The 21,067-nt window shown below is 43.2% G+C and overlaps 1 protein-coding gene across 1 annotated transcript; it reads left to right on the top strand.

Annotated features, from left to right (window-relative positions):
• The first annotated feature begins 149 nt into the window (after nt 1-149).
• Nucleotides 150-21,042, top strand: MONOS_12133 (putative non-canonical poly(A) RNA polymerase PAPD5/7). Its single transcript, XM_067864729.1, has 5 exons — nt 150-417; nt 480-571; nt 626-2,361; nt 2,678-2,809; nt 3,125-21,042. Exons 1-5 carry the CDS (start codon nt 250-252, stop codon nt 20,626-20,628), a joined length of 19,632 nt encoding a protein of 6,543 aa, XP_067720154.1. The 5' UTR covers nt 150-249; the 3' UTR covers nt 20,629-21,042.
• Nucleotides 21,043-21,067: the final 25 nt, after the last annotated feature.

Raw genomic sequence — 21,067 nt, forward strand, 5'->3', positions numbered from 1 at the left:
TTGTTTATAAATTAATAAAACAAGCATCGGGATCGATTGCAACGTAAACTCACGTTGCCTTTTGAATTATTTTACGCTGATTATCTTTATTATTGAAAATTTAGAAACGTTTCAAAACGAAGAAAAATTAAATAGATCAATAATGGATTACGGATCAAGTTCTCACTATCTTTCAAGACATCCTAAGGCAGCATACAATTTTTCACATCGAATCATTAATTTATTCTAATAGCTGCATTTTCAATAATTATGATTTGGATTCCTGTCATCTATTGTGAAACTGAAACCATGCCTCAGTTTCATCTCCACCTCTCAGGGAGTATGCTGACCAATGACGAAACAATATATGACCAGATTAACGAACAATTACTTCGAGATTTATCCAAGCCAGATAGTAAGATAAAATATCACAAAACTGTATGGCTACGCAATTGTTTTTCATAATACTTTGATCATTGTCATATCATTTTTGCTAACAGTTAACCCGAGATGTCTGTCCTATAAATGCCTGCCACCCACCAGAGGCTATTGATAAGTTAACGTTACAACAGTTTAAAGACTCAGGAGGATGGTATGCACTCAAAAATTGAACAAAAATCCTTTTTATTTTTCTTATTCCGTATAGTTTTCTTGTTCAAGTTCGCCAAGATTCAAAAAGAAGTGGATATTTTACTGAGACTCTCCACGAATTGAGCTTGTCCAAAACGCTTTGCGTGAATACCCATGCGAAATTAGTTGGAACCGAAAAAGAATTAGTCACTCTAAGGGCCCAGTATAACAGAATGAAGCAATTAAATTCCGTTCTCACGGATAAATTAGGAGATTTGCAAGTTGATTATAAAAAGAAGGAACAACAAATTACCGAATACCAGAAATCAAATGATCAGCTTAAAAAGCAAATTTCAAATTTTCAGCGCTTGCTCGAAGAAGAGAAAAAACGCTCAAAGCAATTGAGAACGGAAGTTGAGAAGCAGAACAAGCAAATTCTGTTATTAGAAGAAGAAAAAGGCAAACTTCTAAAAGAACTCAGAAAGCCAATTGTTTCTGCAGAGCGTGTTCCCTCAAGCAAAAACGGATTAAAAGATACTCATCCACTTCTGAATGAAGAAGGCGAGAACAAAGAAAACAAAGAAAACAGAACCAACAAAGACGACAAAGCGAACGAAAGCGAAGAAAGCGAAGACGACGAAAATGCCACTTATCAGTCGCCAACTGCTTCGCCTTCAGAAAAGCTGCATTTTCTGGAGTCTCTGTCTGAGATGGAGATTGAAGAAGCTGCAGAACACGAAAGAAACATGAGAAAGCATAACAAGAACAATGGAGCAGAGGAAAAGAGCGAAATAGAATCTGAGAGTGAGTTTGAGACAGAAGAAGAAAAAGAAGAAGAGGAAAACGTCAATGAGAGGGAGAGAGAGGCCAAAGAGAAGAAAAGAGAGGAGAAGCAAAAGAGAGGACGCATATGCGAACTGAGGCGTGCCGAGCGCCTTAAAACTAAAGAAAACAAGGAAAATTTGAATGAAAAAGCAGAAGACAACAAATGTACATCAAGTAATTCTCAACAAGAACAAAATTCAAATCCAATCGTGCCAAATGTGTCTCTGTTTTCTCAATCACTGTTTGCTTCTCCTTCTCATCAGAAACATAATCAAAAAGAAAGTCCTACCTCAAAAACGACTTCTCAAATTTCTTCTTCTTCTTCTTCTTTTTCTTATTCTTTGGACTCATCTTCTCCTTCATCATCATCATCTTCTTCTTCTTCTTTTTCTTCAACACCTTTCTCTTCCTCTTTCTCTACCCCTTCTTCTTCCTCAAATGCTGACTCTGTGCTCTCCTTCTCTCCTCATTCAGACAGCACTGCCTCTCAACTCCTCTGCAGTGATGATGAACAATCTACAAGTGCTCTTGATACTTCAGCATCAAATGACATAACAAACACAAGATTTCCTTCTGTTTCTTCCTCTTCTGCCTCTTCTTCCTCTTCCTCTTCCTTTTCTTTTTCTTCTTTATCTACTCCTTCCTCTTCCCCTTCCTCCTCCTCTTCCTCTTCCTCTTTGTTTCCTTTTAATCCTCCTTCTTCTCTTTCTTTATCTGCGCAATCTTCCTCTTCCTCCTCCTCTTCCTCTTCCTCCTCAACAACCCCTCTTTCTTCTCCCCTCACTTCCCTCTCTTCTCCTTCCCCTTCCCCTCCTCCTCCTTCTCTCTCTGCTTCTCCTTCCTCTCCTTCCTCACAGCGCCTTCGTGAATACTTTTCTTCTCTTTCTCCTCCGCCCGAGCCTTTTGAGAAGAGGAAAATGGAGATAGAAAAATACCTTTCAAACAGACCTTCAATTAATGACATGAAAAAGAGACACATTTTGGCTGGTGTGTGGTGATGGTGAATTGATTTTCTAGTTTTTTTTTGATTTATTTTTGTTAAAAAAAAAGAGAGAGAAAAGAAGAGTTTTGGAGAGATCATCGTTTTCGCAATGAGCTTTTTAATTATTCGAGTTTGTATTTACACGGAGTAATTTCAAATTCTGTTGTGACTATTTACTTATAATTCTCATTAACTTTGTTATTTCTTCCCCACATCTTCACATATCCTTTTCTTTCTCCTTCTCCTCCTTCTCCTCCTTCTCCTCCTTCTCCTCCTTCTCCTCCTTCTCCTCCTCTTTTTATTCCACCATCATTTCATCAGAGCCTGGAGCCCATGCGTCTGTTGTGTCTGTAGGCCATTCTCTTCATTATGACATACACAGAAACCTGCTCAGCCGGAAGCTGAGGAAAAGAGCAGACAAACAGGACTTGATAGACAGAGGAGTGATTAAAAGTGTGTGGGGTGTTTGAGAGAAGAGAAAGAGATGGAGAGAGAGAGAGAGGGAGATGGAAAGAGAGAGAGAGAGAGAGAGAGAGAGAGAGAGAATAAAAAAGAAAAGAACAAATGAGCAGAATGCAAATTCGAAATACTCAGAAAATAGTTAAATGTTATTCAAATGAAATATCCACATTTTTATTGTTTTATTGATTCATCACGATTTATTTCTTTTTTTCATGTAATTTTTTATTTTTCAATCTTTATTTCTTCTCTTCTCTTTTTCTTTTCTCTTCTCTTCTCTTCTGTTCTTTCTTCTCTCTTCTATATCAGCTGCCTCCACCACTGTGAAAGAGAAGCAGCAAGCACTCATCAACGCCATGGAGCAGATAGCAACCTCTTCTCATTCAAAAACCCATCAGAACACACACTCAATATTGAATGAAGTCAGAAATTCAGATAAGACTAGTAATAATAACAATAATAGTAATACTAACAATGCAATGGAAGGAGCAGAAAAAGGAGAGAAAGAAAAAGAGAGAGAGAAAGAGAAAGGAGAACGAGATAAAGAGAAAGGGAAAGACAAGCCAAGAACCAAGAAGCATGGCCCGTCAGAAGTCATCGGCACAGAAAGAGAGAAGGGGACAGTGGTGATTGATGTGGAAGATGAAGTCTGCTATCTGCCTCCTCTTTCAACTCGTCTGCTCATTCCAAATGCTGACACTCCATTCTCTGTTGCGAATGCTTCTTCTTCTTCTCCTTCTGCTTCTGCTTCTGCTTCTTCTTCTGCTTCTGCTTCTGTTTCTTCCTCTTCTTCTTTTAATTCTTCTTCTTTGAATTCTTCTTCTTCTTCTTCTTCCTCCTCATCTTCCTCTTCTTTTGTTTCTTCTTTCTCGTCTTCCTCTCTTCATTCTCCAACAGAAACAACACATCTTCTTGGCCAATTAGAACAATCTCGTCATTCTTCTTCCTCTCCTTCTTCTTCCTCCTCTTCCTCTTCTTCTTCTTCTTCTCTTTTTCCTTCATCGTCATCTTCTTCTTCTTCACAAAGAAAGAAGGAAAAGAAAAACTCAAAGAAAACAAAAGCATCAGAAACACAACAAACCAATCCTTCTTCTCTTTCTCCTTCTTCCTCCTCTTCCTCTTCTTCTCTTTCCTCTTCCCAATCTTCCAAACAAACCAGATCTCATTCTTCTTCTCCAGTCAATCTCTTCACTCTTTCTCCTTCTCCTGTCTCTCGTTCCACCTCTTCTCCTTCTCCCCCTCCTCCTCATTCTCCTGCCATATCTTCCATCCCTTCTGAAACTAATGATCAAAACAATTCTTCGTTATCAGCTTCTTCTTCCTCCTCTTCCTCTGTTCCTTCTTCTTCTTCTACCTCTTCTTCTTCTTCTTCTTCTTCTCTTTCTTCCTCTCCCTCTCCTCTCCCAAAGATAACCAAAAGATCCAATTCAGCCCCAGAGGATGATTATGAGCGAGTGTCAAATGCAACAGAGAAAGCAAGGCAGATGTGGTTGAAGTCACAAGAGAGAGAGAAGGAGAAGATGAAGGAGAAGATGAAGGAAAAAATGAAAGAGGGGAAGAAGAAGACGGAGAAAATGGAGAAAATGGAGAAATCGGAGAAAATAGAGAAAGGAGAGAAGGAAGGAGAGAAAGGGAAGAAGAAGAAAGGAAAAGAAAACAACTCAGAAAAGACAACAAAAACAGAAGAAACAGATAAAACTAATCAAATAACTTCTTCTTCTTCTTCCTCTTCTTCTTCCTCTTCTTCTTCTTCTTCTTCGAAAACAAACAAACAAACCACAAAAACAAAGCTACAACAACAACAACAACAAGCTCAAAAAGCACCGAAACCAAAAGCAAAACCATCAAAGATGAGCAGCAAGCAACTGAAACAAACAAAGAATACATCTTCTTCTACTGCTTCTTCCTCCTCCTCCTCCTCTTCCTCTTCCTCTTCTTCTTCTTCTTCTTCTTCTTCTTCTCCTTCCTCTTCCTTTCCTTCATCTTCTTCCTCCTCCTCTTCCTCATCATCAACTTCTTCATCAACAGATAAACCACAAGCATCATCTCCTTATCTTGAACCAACATCAACAGACACAAAAATGAATGAAACTGAACAACAACAACAAAAACAAACAGGAGATAAAAATAATGATGCCTTATCTTTCTCTTCTTCTTCCTCTCCTTCTTCTTCTTCCTCCTCTTCTTCCTCTTCTTCTCAACAAACTCATTCAAAATCAACAGGAGCATTCACATTCTGTGAACCGCACACAATCACAGTAGATTCATCAGCCTCAGCACTCCCCACGCCTCACAATGCATCTTCCAATCAGAAAGAGTCTTCTTTTTCTTCTTCTTCCTCTCTTTCATCTTCATCTTCATCTTCTCTTTCCTCTTCCTCTTCTTCTTCTTCTTCCTCTTCCTCTTCCTCTTCCTCTTCCTCTTCTTCTTCCTCCTCCTCCTCCTCTCCTTCTCCTTCCTCTTCTCCCTCTCCTTTCGACATCTGCCGTGATGACAACACCTTCCCCCGCAGTCAGTTTGCTCCTTGCATCGATGCCTTCTTCAACCCAAACTATGCAGAAGCAGGCGAAAATGCTAACTTTACAGTAGAAGAAGTACAAAAAGCCAAAGAAACAAATGCATATGCACATGATAGCTCTTCTGCTCTTGCTCTTCTTGCTTCGATTGCTTCTTCTTCTTCTTCTTCTTCTTCTTCTTCTTCTTCTTCTTCTTCTTCTTCTTCTTCTTCTTCTTCTTCTTCTTCTTCTTCTTCTTCTTCTTCTTCTTCTTCTTCTTCTTCTTCTTCCTCCTCCTCCTCCTCCTCCTCCTCCTCCTCCTCTTCCATTTCTTCGTCTTCATCTTCATCATCAACACCTACATCATTTAACTTTAATAGTTTTGCACATATTAGTAAATCGCCATCAACAATGCCTTCCTCCTCCTCCTCCTCCTCTTCTTCTTCTCTTTCTTCTCTTTCTTCTTCTTCTCTTTCTTCTCTTTCTTCTTCTTCTCTTTCTTCTCTTTCTTCTTCTTCTCTTTCTTCCTCCTCTTCTTCTTCCCTCTTCTCCCTCAAACCCTTCCACGCTCGATCCTCACAAACAGCCAATCTTGATGCTGCCAAGAAGCAAGTGGCATTACAAGGGAAAGGCAAATTAAATGACGAAACTTTTAACTTGCTTAAGGAAGTTGTTAAGACACAGGAGAAGAAGAAAGATATGCTTGCTTCTTCTTCTTCTTCTTCTACTGCTTCTTTTCCTTCTTCTGCTTTTTCATCTTCTTTTCCCTCTCCCTCTCCATCTTCTTCTTCTCTTTCTTCTCTTTCTTCTTCCTCTTCTCCTTCATTTGCCCGTACGGCACATGAATTAGAAGAAGGACGATATTTAGACACAAATGATAGAGTAGCCTCAGCCAAAGAAGAAGGAGAAGAAAGAAAAGAAAGAGAAAGAGAAAGAGAAGAAGAAGAAGAAGAAGAAGAAAATGACTTTCAAACTAGCAATAAACCCAAAATAGGAGCAGATATTTCAACATACCTTCACAACACATTTGCTGAGGCATCAAAAAGGGAAAAGCTTGGATCTTTTGGTTTTCCTACGTTTAATTCTGCTTCTTCTTCTCTTTCTTCTTCCTCTTCCTCTTCTTCTCTTCCTTCATCTTCTTCTTCATTGTCTTTTCTTTCTTCTCGTTCACTTGCTTCGTCTTCTCCTTCAACTGCTTTTAAGAAAAACACAAAATCAATTAGTTTTGGAGGAGAAGGAAAAGAAAGAGGAAAAAGAGAAGAAAAAGAGGAAAAAGAGGAAAAAGAAGAAGATGATGATGATGATTCAGATATATATGAGTTTAAATCAAAGAATGAGATTAACAGAAGAGTTGATTATGGAACATTTAGCAGTGAAAAGAGTAAAATAACAAGTGTGAAACATGATGAAGAAGGAGAAGGAGGAGGAGAAGAAAAGAGAGAGAAGGAAGAAAATAATGAAGAAGGAAAAGGAAAAGGAGAAAAAGGAGAAGAGAAAGAAGAGAAAGAGAAAGAAAAAGAACAACAAAACACCAAAATGGATAAGAAGCAGAAGAAGAAAGAGAAAAACAAGAAGAAGAAAGAGAGGAAGAAAGCAGAGAAAGAAGAGAGGAAGAAACAAATGGAAGAAAACAATACAACAGAAAAGATTGATACAAAAGAAAGAGAAGAAAAACAGGAAGAAAAAGAAGAAAAAGAAAAAGAAAAAGACAAGAAAAAGAAGAAAGAAGAAAACGAACCAACAATAAAAGAGAAAGCAACAAAAGAAAAGGGAAAAGAAAAAGAAGAAAAGAAAGAAGAAGAAGAAGAAAACGAAGATAAACAAAAAGAACAAAAAGAACAAAAGGGAACAAGTGGAGAAAGTGAGCAAAAACAAGATTCAACAGAAAAAGCATCAGCAACATCTTCTTCTTCTTCACAACCAACAAATTCTTCCTCTTCTTCTTCCTCTTCCTCTGCTTCTTCTTCTTTATCAACCTCTTCAGAACCATCAGAACCAAACAAAACAAACCAATCAGAATTTTCAAAAACATCAGAAGACAAGAAAGACAAGCCATCACAACAACAACAACAAAATTCATCTTCCTCCTCCTCCTCATCATCTTCTTCATCTTCTTCATCTTCTTCATCTTCTTCTTCCTCCTCCTCTTCCTCTTCTTCTCTTCCTTCAAACCCCAAATCCGAAAAAGAATCCGAATCTCAATCAGAAAGCGACAAAAGAGAAGCGAAGAAAGAAGAAAACAAGAAAATCGAAGAAAAAAAGAAAGCTCTTTCGATTTCTGCTTATTTGCCATCGTTGACAGAGCCACTGACAAAAGAAGAGAAAAAACAAAAGCAAGCAGAAAGGAAAGAGAAAGAGAAGAAAGAAAGAGAAGAGAAGGAGAAAAGAGAGAGAGAGAGGAAGGAGAAGGAGAAGAAAGAGAGAGATGAGAAAGAGAAGAGGGATAGAGAAAAGAGAGAGAGGGAGAAGAAGGCAAGGGAAGAAAAGCTGAAGGAAGAAAAGGAGAAGAGAGAGAAAGAGAAGGAGAGGAAGGAGAAGGAGAGGAAAGAGAGAGAAGAGAAGGAGAGGCAAGAGAGAGAGAAGAAGGAGAAAATGAAGAAGGAAAAAGAAGAGAAGGAGAGGCAAAGGAAGGAGCAACAAGAAAAGGAGAAAGAACAAAAAATGAAAGAGAAAGAAAAAGAAAAACAAAAAGAAAAACAAAAAGCTCAACAAACAACACAGAAGAATGCTCAACAACTTTCTTCATCACAAAAATCAGAAAAATCATCTTCTTCATCACAAGCAGCATCAAAAGACAAAGAGAAAGAGAAAGACAAAGATAAATCATCTTCTCAATCAACAAATGATACAAAGCAATCAACATCATCAGCTTCTTCTTCTTCCTCCTCCTCTTCTTCTTCTCATTCTTCTCATTCAGCAGCTCAACTTCAATCCAAACCCAAAAATAGCTCAAAACAAGCACAAACACAAACAACAGCGAAACCGAAGCAAACAACTGCCAATTCAACAGCAAAATCACAATCGAATGCGAAGAAGGAGAAAGTTGAGAAGAAAGGGAAGAAGAAAGGAGAAAAGGAAGAGGCAGAGAAGGAGATGGACAGAGAAAGAGAGCAGATGAAGAAGGAAGAGGAGGAGATGAGAGAGAGAGAGAAAGAGAAAGAGAAAGAGAAAGAGAAAGAGAAAGAGAAAGAAAAAGAAAAAGAAAAGATGAAAGAAGCAGGAAAACACCAAGATGATAAGAAAGATACAGACAATAAATCAACATCAACAACATCATCAGCACAACATAATCATTCTGAAACATCTGCTTCTTCTTCAGCCTCAAATGAAATATCTTCTTCTTCCTCTTCCTCTTCTTCCTCTTCTCTAACCACTCCAACACTGCCAAGTCAATCAAGAATGCGTTCTGCTTTCACCCCTGTCTCTTCTTCCTCTCCTCTTAATTCTCCTTCTCTCTCTCTTTCCTCTTCCTCTTCCTCCTCCTCCTCTTCTTCTTCTTCCTCTTCCTCTTCCTCTTCCTTTTCTTCCTCCTCTCCTTCTTCTTCCTCCTCCTTCAATCCAATGCTCACCCCCCAGCGTGATATTAAGCATCTTGCATTCAACACTGCCTCTCCTCCTTTCTCACCAAGACGGGGTGAGTTGACTCCTTCTTCCTCTGCTTTTTCTGCTTCTTCTCGTTCTTCTTCTGCAAATTCTCCTTCTTCCTCTTCTTCCTCTTCTACTCCTCAGAACTTTTCAGTGGTATATGCCAACTCTCAATCTTCACAACAGAACCTACAATTTACACAGCCCCAGCATTTCTCTTCATTCAACTCTTCTTCTCTCTCTTCCTTGTCTTCTCCTTCTCTCTCTCAATCAGCCAATTCTTCTTCTTCTACTACTTCTTCCTCCTCTTCCTCTTCCTCCTCTTCTTCTTCCTTCCTCTCTTCCTCCACTCTTCCTCCTCGTCCTTCACAGAACAGTCAACAGAAACACTCAAGCGAACCAAACCGTTTTCATTGGCTTCCTTTGAAGAATAAAACAGTTTCATCAGCATCATCATCTGCAGCACTGTCAGAAGAAGAGAGAGAAAGAGAAAGAGAGAAGGATAAAGAGAAGGATAAAGAAAGAGCTAAAGAAAGAGAAAGAGAGAAGGAAAGGCAACAATATGTCTACAACAACGACAGCACCCTTCTTCCTTCTCATTTGCTCCCAACACAATCTCTATCATACCAACAGCCTCAGCAAAACCATCCTTCTTCTTCTTCTTCTTCTTCCTTCTCAGCTATTCTCCTTCCTTCTGCCTTCTCTCCCATCCCTTCCCTCAACTCATCCCCATCCTCTTCTTCTTCTTCTTCTTCTTCCTCTCCCTCTCTCTCTTCTTCCTCTTCCTCTTCCTCCTCTTCTTCTTCTGTTGCCCATCTGCACTGCCCACGCTCCACCAAGCCCACAACTTTCCCTGAGCCTTACTCCAGGCTCTACATCGGCTCCATCAACGACAGAGAGATGGATTGCTCTGACATGCCTGTCACAATCGAGGAGATTGAGAGGAATCTGAAGAAAGACGTTCAGTCAGAAGCATACGAAAGAGATGTGCTGGGATTAGCTTACAGAGGAGATGCAACGTTCTCATCGGCTTTTCCGTACAGTCAGCAGAACGGGATGTTTGCAGCACCATCATCTTCTTCTGCTTCTGCTTCTTCTTCCTCTTCGTCATCATCTTCTTCTCATTCCATGCAGCTTCAGTCACTGCCATTACAGAGAAACACACAGGGCACTCCGCAATCCATCGGCTCCTTCCACAGCTTCTCCCACACTCTCCCTTCGAAGCACACGATCGGCCTCACTCCATTCTCTGTCTCCTCCTTCACAGCTGTCGTGCCTGATGCCTGGAGAATGGGCGACGACATCAACCCAGACGAAGACTTCCACAACGACGAGAAGGATTTTCCTCTGACTTCGCGCTCTCTGACTGACGATGAGGCCATCCAGAGACACAACTTGCTCTCTCGCAATTCATTCTCAGTCAATCCACGCCTTGCCTCGGGCCAAGCTCAGTATGCAGATGCCTTTTCTCCTTCGTTTGATAGCTATGCGGCTGTGAATGGAAGAGGGAGAAGGGTGTTCTCCACTACTGATGATGTGATTCCTGCGCATTCATCGTCGTTTGACAACAGAAACCTCCCTATTCAACAAGGGCTGAGTCAGCGCTCACATCCAACAACCACACAATCTCTACATGCATACACCACTTCTTCTTCTTCTTCTGCCAATCAATCTCTTTCCTCCACTGCCTCTCTGAACCACCTGAAGTACATCCAGCAATCTTCTTCTTCTTCTTCTTATTCTCCTTCCCTTGCCCCTTCTTCCCCTTCTACCTCTTCCCTCACCCGCTCCATCCATCTCCCCACTCGCCAGTCAAATTCTGTCCCTCCCCAAACCTTCCTCTTCAATGAGCAGCTGACTGACACCTCTTCCATTCAGTCTGTGCCTTCATACATCTCACCCGCCACCTCCCCCGTTCTCCCTTCTTTCAACCCTATTCAACAGCAAAGCTCTTCTTCTGTTTATCATCCAAACGGCACATCATCATCTTCTTCTTCTCCCTCCTCCTCCTCCTCATCATCATCATCATCATCCTCTTCTTCTTCCTTATCATCTTCACAATACATTTCATCTCCCTCTCATTTCATCTATCCACACAGCACACCCCACTCCTCACACACCAACACTTCATCTGACTCACGCCGTGCAAAGACACCTCAGCCTTATCCTTTCCCTCTCCTCTCTTCTGACCAGTCGCCTGCCTCTGCCTCCTTCTCCTCTTTCGACCCTGCCTATGACGATGCTATGAAGGACAGAGCGAAAAACACACTGCAATCGGGCTATGCATTTGGTGTGCAGAGAGCTTCGACTCCACAGCCAACATCTTCGACTTCTATTTCTTCGTTGACTTCTTCTTCATCTTCTTCTTCTTCTAATTCTTTCTCTTCTTCCTCATCTTCAAGCTCATCATCTTCCTCTTCTTCTTCTTCCTCCTCCTCTTCCTCCAAAGCATTATCCACCTTTTCCCCTTCCTCCTTCTCCCGTGTCCTCCACAACTCTCCTCAGCAGCGCCCTGTTTCTCCTTCCAGCTCTTCCATTGCCTCTGCTCTTTCCACATCCACTCAGCACAGCCAGTCCACATCGCAAGTGCCTTCTCTCTCCACCTCCCGCAAACACCTCTCCCTCGCCTCTGCTAAAGCTGCCCCATTCTATCCATCTTCTTCTTCCAATCAGTCATTCAAAGCCATTCGTGGCAGAACCTCATCAACAGATGCTGCTCAGACCTCATTCGACAGAAGATCATTGGCAAGTGAAGGGGATGCTGAGATTGGAGGAGAGAGAGAAAGAGAAAGAGAAAGAATGATTGCCTCAGACGACAAACGCTCTTTGAGAGAAGAAATGCTGTCTGCTGCCTCACACGAGAGAGGGAGGGTGAGTGAGAGAGGAAGAAGCACCGCTGACAGAGCAATGGCCAATGCACGCTCTCATTCACAGTCTGCACAGCCCATCCCGCTTTCGCCGTCCATCCGGTCTATTTCTTCAGTCAGTTCTCTGCCAACGTCTGTTGAAGATATGGCTGCATTTGGAGAGAGAGAGAAGGAGAATGGAGAGCAAATGAGAGGAGGGATGAGTGATGTGTTCTCAGCCACTGCGCCTCTGCCTGTGACATCGACGAGGAAGACATTTGGAGACATACAAGAACTGCAATCGAGTCAACAACAGGAGAAAGAAAAGCATTCTTCATTGAACTTGCCAAGAATAAACTCATCTGTAAAGACGAGTGATGATAACAAAGCTGCTCATTCAAATCAGACAAATGGAGGATCTTCACAGCCGTTTTCTTTGGATTCTGCTTCTTCTTCTTCTGCTGCTGCTGCTCCTTCTTCTACTGATTCTTCATCTTCCTCCTCCTCCTCTTCCTCTTCCTCTTCCTCCTCTTCCTCTTCCTCTTCCTCCTCCTCTTTTTCTCTTCAATCTCTCCCTCCTCTTTCCCCCAGCAAAGGCCGCCTCCACTTCAGCAGCTCTCCTTCCACTCTCGTCCGCTTCCAGTCTCCTCTCCCTTCTGCCCCTTCTGTTTCTTCCTCTTCCTCCATCAACTCTCTCAACCTGTTCTCTTCAAAGATCCCCAGCCAGCCTCACAAGTTCTCTTCAAGGCAGTCCTTCAACTCATCCCCTTTGACTTTGTCGTTTTCTCGTGAGTCACTTTCAGGCGATGCTTCTTCCCTTTCACTTCGATCTTCACTGGCTGGGAAATTTGGATCTTCCTCGTTATCTTCGTCATCATCATCATCTTCTTCTTCTTCTTCTTCTTCTTCTTCTTCACGTTCTTCCTCCTCCTCCTCTTCCTCCTCTTCTCTTTCATCGTCATCATCATCTTCTTCTTCTGTTTCTGGCAATTCTTCTGAAAAGCGTCGTCCATCTGAAGTTGTTGATGACAAATCCTATGTCTATCCATTGACACACTCTTCTTCCTCTTTCTCGCCTCGTCCACCTTCTGCTCCCTCTTCTACTGCTGCTGCCTCTTCTCATTTAACTCGCTCTCATTCTGCTTCTTTTGTTTCTTCTTCTTCTTCCAATTCTTCTTCCAATTCTTCTTCCAATTCTTCTTCCTCATCTTCTTCCTCTTCCTCTCCTTCCTCTCAGTCCATCTCCTCCTTCTCCAACCATTCCACTCCAACTGACTCTCCTTCATTCACTTTGAATGCTGCTCAATCGCCTTCTGCTGAGCTCGACCCATCTGCTGTGACACCTGCCCCTCTCTCCACCACTCCTGTCTCTGAACAGGAACAGTCTCAAACTTCTTCATTTTATTCTCAACAGCAACAGCAAACACAGCAGCAGCAACAACAAGGTTATCTTGCCTCTCAGCAATTCCAGCCAAAGTCAACACCAACAAGAAATGCTCAGTCCAATTTCATCTTCCAGCCATCGGGGACAAACTCATCATCTGAACTATCTTCTCCACAGGTTGCACAGGGAAATACTTCACCTTCATCATCATCATCATCTTCTTCTTCTTCTTCTGTAATCTCTTCTCTTCCTCATCTCCCCCAGAATTCTCCTGCTGCATACTCCTCTCCATCCCCATCTCCTGTGCCATATCAGCCAGGTCTTCCATACACCACCACCACTGCTGCTGCTGCTCTTTCCCAACATCCCCAGCTCCCAGTTATTTCTCCTCCTCTTCCTCCTTCATCATCATCAACAACATCCATCTCATCTCTCCCAAACACTCTCCATCCACAAGGTCTTCCTCTCCCCTTGCAGCCCAACCCTGCTCTTGCTGCAATGGTGCCTGCTGCTCAGATGAATGCACAAATGACTGCACAGATGGCTTCACAAGCAATGCCAGCTGATCTGCCCATGCAGTTCTATCCAATGTCCCCTGCTTCTGCATTGCCAGTGGCTGGCGGGTATGCTATGCCCTATATGGGCAACGGGATGTATCCTTATTATGCAGCACTCCAGTCGATGATGATGGGACATCAACGGCAAGTGAACACGCCATTCATCTACACTCCCTCTCAACAGCAGCAGTCACAGCAGCAAAGCCAACAACAATCTCAACAAGCACAATCACCGCAGTCTCAACAGCAGCAACAACAACAACAGACCCAGCAAATGCAGCAAAGCCAGCAGAACCAACAGCAAATCCTTCAGCAGCTCCAGCAAATGCAGCAAATGCAGCAGTTTCAGAGGATGTCGATGATGCAGTCACCTGCGTTCCACCCTGTCTCTTCTCAAATGCCTTCTCCCTTTCCAGGTGCAGGCGTGGGTATGTCTATCCTTCCCCACCCTCCTTTCTCTCCTCCTTTCATGTTCCCTTCTCAGAACCCTCAACAGCAACAGCAACAGCAGCAGATAATCTTGTCTCTCATGCAGCTCCAGGCTCAGCAGGCTGTGGAGCCTTCTGCCTCTGCGCCTGCCTCTTCTTTACTTTCTGCTTCCACATTCGGACGCATTCGATCACTCGCCAGTCTGTTTGCAAGGTTAAACAGATTGGGCTTTCGAGAATCAACAAAGGCGTCTGCTAATTCGATGCTGCACTTGACAGTTATTCCTTCTGGGAGAATAAACACCAACAAAAGAAAGCAGAATTCTGCTGTGAATACAAACGCAAATACAAATACAAACACAAATACTCAAGTGAATACGAATATGAATGCCAATGCAAAGAATTCTGAAGAGAATGCTCTGTCTGCTTGTGCATCATCCAACCCTGTCTCTCCAGACACTGCCTCTGATTCTCTCTCAAGCAACACTTCTTCCATTCCATCAGCATTGGAATCTGTTACAGCTCCAACTGTAAAGAAAATCAATCAGAATCCACATCCATCCACAGATCTTGTTAAAGCATCGCTTGTTGCTTCTCCATCATCCTCTTCTTCTTCCTTCTCCACAACAACAACAACAGCCATTGATACCTACGTCAAACACCCTCCTGTCTCTATTCCATTGCGCACAGCCTTTGTCCACACTTTCTCCCTCGTGTCATCCCTCATCCACTCTGCTTATAAGAAATCCTCTTCGTTCAATTCTAAACCCCTTTCGTTCTGTGCACCTTCTCTTGGCTATTCCACACACTTGACGATTCCTCCCCAGCCTTTCCAGCACTTTACCACTGCTGCTTCTTCGCTCTACACAATCACTGGACTCTTCTCTCTCTATTTCCTGTCTTTGGCTGATGCACATGTGCCTTCTATTCCACCAGCCATTCTTGGAACTGTCATCAACCCCAATGAGAAAGAGACTGGGAGCCCGTCCTCATCTGCTGCTGGGATTTCTTCTGTGGTGGCTGTAAGATATCCTGTCCAATCAGCATCTTCTTCTTTCTCTTTTTCCTCTTCCTCTTTCACTCCCTTCTCCTTCCCCCACTCCCCTGAAGAGCATGAAACCTCTCTTGTCCGCCTCTCTCATCCATCGTCTGTGGCTGACATGTCTCCTGATGGAGAAATGGCTTCATTGCCATGGCTGTCACATCCATCTGGTGTTTATTCGTTTGTGGTGGATGAGATGGTTGAATGGATGGAGAAGGAGAAGAAAGAACACGAAGAGAAGCTGAGGAAGGAGAGGGAGAAGGCGAGGAGAGAGAGGGAGAGGAAAGAGAGAGAGATGGAGAAGAAGAGGAAAGAGGAAGAGGAAAGGAGGAAGAGAGAGGAAGAAGAAGAGAAAGAAAGAATTGCAGCAGGAGATTCAGAGAAACCGAATAAGAAGAAGAAGAAGCGAAAGGGAAAGCAAAAAGGAAAAGAAAAAGATCAAAACGAAGACAAAGAAGGATCACCGACAGCAGATACACCTTCTTCGACAGCCACATCTTCTGCTTCGAAAGCCAATCAAGCAGGTTCTATTCAAATCTCTCCTTCTCCCTCTTCTTCCCCGTCTCTTTCCCTTTCTCTTTCTTCTCCCTCGCCTTCGCCTTCTCCGCTCTCTTCTACCATTCTTTCTACTCCAACAGCAACATTATCAGAAGATCAAATGAATTCTAGTGAAAATGATGCTTTGGCTTCTATTTCTGCCTCACAAAAGCTCCCGTCTTCCATCTGGGCAGCTCTGCATTCATTCTATCGCACACAAAATCCATCAAATTCTCAATCTTCTTCTTCTTCTTCTCTTTCCTCCGACAACAAGCGCTCATTCACCATCCCCTCCTCCATCAAAGAGAAGATGCTGTCTGACGAGATCTCTGCCTTCCACTCGTACATGTCCCTCACAAAAGCCGAATGTCTTGCACGTTTTGATGTCGTTGACCGCATTCTGCAGACTGCGCTGTGCATCAACAAGAACCTGGTGATGTGTGTCTATGGCTCTCTGTCGACTTATCTCTCTCTCCCAACCTCTGATGTGGATGTGGTGTTCATCACAGTGCCCCAGCTGAGATATGTGCTGCGGATACAGAGACTGATTAGGGTGCAGTTTGAGAGGTGGTATGGCGCGAAGTTTAGAAGAGGGGAAGAGAAAGAGAAAGAGAAGGAGAAGGAAAAAGAAAAAGAGAAAGAAAGTAAAGAAGATAGGAAGAAGAAAGGGAAGAAGGAGAAGGAGAAGGAGAAACTAGAGAGGCTGCTGAAGAAGGAGAGGCAGAATGCAAAGAAGTTGGAGTCATTCAAAAACGATTATGTGAGCATCATTGAAGAGAAGCTGTATGGAAGAGTCCAAAAGGATAATGAAGGGAAAGACAAGAACGGAAGCAAAGCAAACAGAGAAAGCAGAACAGAACAAGACAAAGGAGCAAATGATGCGCCAACAGCATTCCCATCAAATATCACATCTTCACTGGAGAACTTCGAAGGAACACAAAACGACCAAACCACATTTTCTTCCTCAGCAGAGTCAACAGAGCAATCTCTTCAGCCATCTATTTTACAACAACAACAACAACTTCAGCAGCGGTCGTCTCAAAGACCTTCAATAGGCATTTGTGTTCGGTGTGGCACGTTGGATCTGAATGGACACTGCATCTGCAAAGCATACGCGACAATTGATGAAGAGGACAGGATTGCGAGAGAACTGGAGAAAGGAGAGAAGAAAGAGAAGGAGAAAGAAAAGAAGGAAGGTGACAGAGAAGATGGTTCACAGGGAAAGCAATCTGATGCCGCTAATGCTTCCAATCAAGATGGTGGGCAAACTTCTTCTTCTTCTTCCAAAACTTCTTCCTCTTCCTCATCCTCTTCTCTCTTCCCTCCTCTTTCTCCTCTTACCTCTCCTTCTCCTGGAGTACAGCGTACCCCATCTCCATCTTCTCTTCCATCTGCTGTCTCTGCTTTGCTCCAATCTTCTGCCACTTCTTATTCATCAACTGCCCTTTCTTCCTCTTATCACGCCATTTTCGACTTTACTGCTCCTCTTTTTGCATCAGACAACGAAACAATTTTATCTCTCTTTGCTTCTCCTTCGTATCCTCATGTGCCTCCTAAACAAAGTACTTCTCATTCTTCTTCCTCCTCATCTTCTTCTTCTTCGGTTCTTTCTACTCAATCAAATGATGATAATGTTGATTCCATGCAGTCAAAGATTACTGAATCATCAGCAGCTTCTCCTTTCTCATCGTCCAATCAATTGAGCACAAAAGTTATTCCTCTTGAAACATCTGACAATTCTGTTTCATTTGTTTCACTGGAACACACTCAAACAACAACTAAATTATCATCAACAACAGAATCAACCACAACTCCAGTGATTCCTCAGCTTACCCTTACAAATGAGAAGCAACAGAACAAAGCACCAACCAATGCAATATCGCCTTCATTAAATGCATCACATTCATCGCTGACTGATCGTTCTTCTCCTGTTTCGATCACAAACACAGACAATTCAGAGTCAGGCGATGGAACAGAAAGAGAGAAGACAATACAGATGGATATGCAGAACAATGAAGAACATGGTGAGGAAGAGGAGGAAGAGGAAGACATCAATGAAGACAGCTGCGAAGCAAAGAATGCAAAGAATGCTAAAGAATCAAAGAAGAAGTCCAAGAAGCTGAAGTCAGAAGGAGAGAAAAGAGAGGTCACAACAGGAATGAAGAAGTCATCATCAGCACCTTCTTTGCAGATAGTTGCAACACCCAAAGCGATTCTGGCACAGATGAGTGACGAAGACGAAGATGGTGAGGGAATAATCGTTGGGCAGATTGGTGTGGATGAGTGGGAGCTTGCAGCAGACAGCAGAAATGGAGAGAATGGAGGAGCAGGAGGAGGAGTTGCAAGTGCAAGTGCAGAAGGAGGATGTGATGGTGAATCAATGAGCTCTTCTCGCCATGCATCTTCTCCGCTCTCCACTCCCCTTCGACCAGGAGCAGTTCCCAGCATCATCGGCTCAGCTACTTCTGCCAGTCAGTCAGGAGAATCTGTATATTCTCCTTCTATTTCATTCACTCAGCTCTTTTCTCCTCATCCGCAGGGTATCACCTCTCCGTCTCCGCTAGTCTATCCACCCACTGCTCCTTCCCCTACACACACAAATATCTTCACCTCACGCGCCTCTCCTTCACTTCAGCCACGCACAATCACACCACCTCCTTCATCTTCTCCTCGTCCTTCTCCTCTGCATCGCTCACTCCAAACATCTGCTCCTTCTTCTTCGAATTCAGATGGAAAAACAGAGCTAGAATCTCCGAGTCAGCTGGGGCTTTCATACAATTTGTTGGGAGATTCCAGTGCATCATTATTATCAGCATCATCAACAACTTCATCATCATCGAAGTCAAATACAATAGACACTGCAAATACAGCACAAACATCATCAACAACATCAGCTGCTTCAGCGATTTCCAGCACATCCACACAGCTCTCTTCAACCACCGGCACGACATCCACTCTCTGCCAGCCATTCAAACCACCAGACACTTCTTCCGCTGTCGATCTATTCACCCGCCTGCCTGCTCCTCCCACAGTCACCCGCAGCGAGACAGTCGAGAAACTACGTGAGCTCCACCAGATATTAGCACACAACCCAGTTTTCCCTCCGATGCCTCTGAACTTCCTCTCCTCAGCGAGTGTGCCCATCCTCAAAGGAGAAGATCAGAAGACAGACATCCACGTGGACATCGGCTATGGCACTGTGTCTGGCATTGTCAACTCAGACTACGTCAGATGCCTGCTGACTGTGTATCCAGCAGCACGACCGCTCATCGTTGTGCTGAAGACGTTTCTGGCATATCATCACCTGAACGAGCCATACAAGGGAGGAATGAGTGGATACCCGCTGACACTTCTGGTTGTGTCGCATCTGCAGCAGTTCAAGCGCAACTTTGGAGAGGACTGGGAGAATGCGTCGCTGGGGAAGCTGCTGGTCACTTTCTTTGAGCTGTATGGAGAATCTCCAACTCTGCCAATGCCTTCTGCTGCTAACTGCTCGTCGACCACTGACTTTTTGAATTCTTCTTATTCTTCCTCGTCTTCATCCGGTTCTTCGGGCGAGGATGGCTTTTCTTCATCTTCTCCTTCCTCTTCTTCATCTTCTCTATCTTCATCAACTACAACTTCTCCTATCAAAGACGGAAGCAGCACTGGAATCAGTGGAAGTGGTGTAGGCAGTGGGAGCAGTGGAATGGCAGTTGCATCAGCCATCTCTCCAGCAACCTCTGCGTCTGCACTGCCTCAGCGCTTCTCCTTCTCAAAGTATGCAATTTCTGTGAGAGGGCACGGGGCATATCTCAATTTGGAGCAACTAAAGCACACCAACCGCAGCCTGGCGATGCGAACGGACTTTACGTTCTGCCCAATTGTGGTGGAGGATCCGATGAACATTGAGAACAACACAGCCAGAAGCTGCTTTGCCATCTCCACCATTCAGAAGCAGTTCCGACTGGCGTATCAGCAGCTGCGATGGACAGAGATGACTGAGAAAAGCTCACTTGCCTTTTTCCAGCCATCACACTCGCCTTCTGTTTCTGCAATTTCATCGCTTTCATCGCTTTCTGAATCGACTGCCTCGTCAGACGGGACAACTCCACAGTCACCACTTTCTCAGCAACAGACTCCGTTCATGTCTTCGAGCGCATCAATAGCACATTCACACTCAATGGTCGCCTTCACTTCTCTGCCACCTCCTGAACTTCTGGAGAAATACGACGATATTTTGACTCTGCGCCAGGCAATTGAGCGAAGAACAAGTGCGAAAGAAGGCGAAACGTATCAAATTGGTTCAGATGAGAAAACAGTTCAAAACGGCACTATATCATCAGCATCATCATCATCAAGCACATTGACTGATTCATCACAAATATCGAGTGATTCGAAGGACGCTGGAGCAGAAACACCATCAGCAGGATCCACTCCTCTTCCATTTCACAGCAGTTCATCTTCTCCTGGTTTAATCAGCCACACCACTACCACTTCAACCACTTCAGCTACTGCCTCCTCCTCCTCTTCTTCTTCTTCTTCCACTTCACTTTCTTCTTCCCCTGCACAGTCATATCCTCTCATCCGCCTGCCTCGCCCACTCAATGCGCCCTTGTCTCGACTGCTCTTCAGAACTTCCAACAGCTTCACTGTACCCACCTGCCTCGGTGACATCTTCACGTTTGATGCGCTTTTTGCAGAGAGACGCTCGCAAATGAACCGTTTCATGGAAGAGACGCCTCAGTTCGGCAACCCTCTCTCATTCTATGCGCCTGTCTCGTCTGTGGCTGCTGCCTCTGCCCAGGCTGTTCAAGCGCAGCAGTCGCTGCACACGCAAATGCCGATTGCTTCTCCTGTGCTGCTGGCTCCCTCTCCTATACCGTTGCCTGTTGTTGCACCTGATATGCAATCAGATATGCCTTACCCACTGAATGCTATGCAAATCGGAGGAGGTTGAACGTCGCTTGAACAAACAAATTAAGTTGAATTCTAAAGATGGCAGAAGGTGTCAGAGAGCGTTGCGGTTTTTATTGAGGAAATGTCATTTATCTTCTGCGCTTGCTAAATGGCAAAGAACAAAACAATACAAATATTTGGAATGAAATAAAAAAATACATGTATAAAAAAAAATCGTAATAAAAAATAAAATAAATATTCGGGCACAATGGCAATGAAAGATATTTATTGAAACACTTATTATGTAATGAAATGTTTATTTTGTATGAAAATCTGAAATGATATATTGTTTCAGAAAATCTATTTTTTGTGTGTTTTAATTTTTTTTTTGAAAATTGTTTTGTTATGCTCGTTTTATGTTATTTTTAATCTTTTCGTATTTTTTACAAAAATATTCAGCATCTTATAAATATTAACCTATTTAGATTTTTGATTGATCA

This window comes from Monocercomonoides exilis, assembly GCF_001643675.1.
Source record: "Monocercomonoides exilis strain PA203 chromosome Unknown scaffold56-565389, whole genome shotgun sequence".
Taxonomy (NCBI): domain Eukaryota; phylum Preaxostyla; order Oxymonadida; family Polymastigidae; genus Monocercomonoides; species Monocercomonoides exilis.

Coding starts and splice junctions, on each gene's coding strand:
- MONOS_12133 (XM_067864729.1), top strand. CDS start 250: ATGATTTGGATTCCTGTCATCTATTGTGAAACTGAAACCATGCCTCAG. Junction 2,362..2,677: donor AAAGAGACACATTTTGGCTG/GTGTGTGGTGAT, acceptor TCATTTCATCAG/AGCCTGGAGCCCATGCGTCT. Junction 2,810..3,124: donor AGACAGAGGAGTGATTAAAA/GTGTGTGGGGTG, acceptor CTTCTATATCAG/CTGCCTCCACCACTGTGAAA.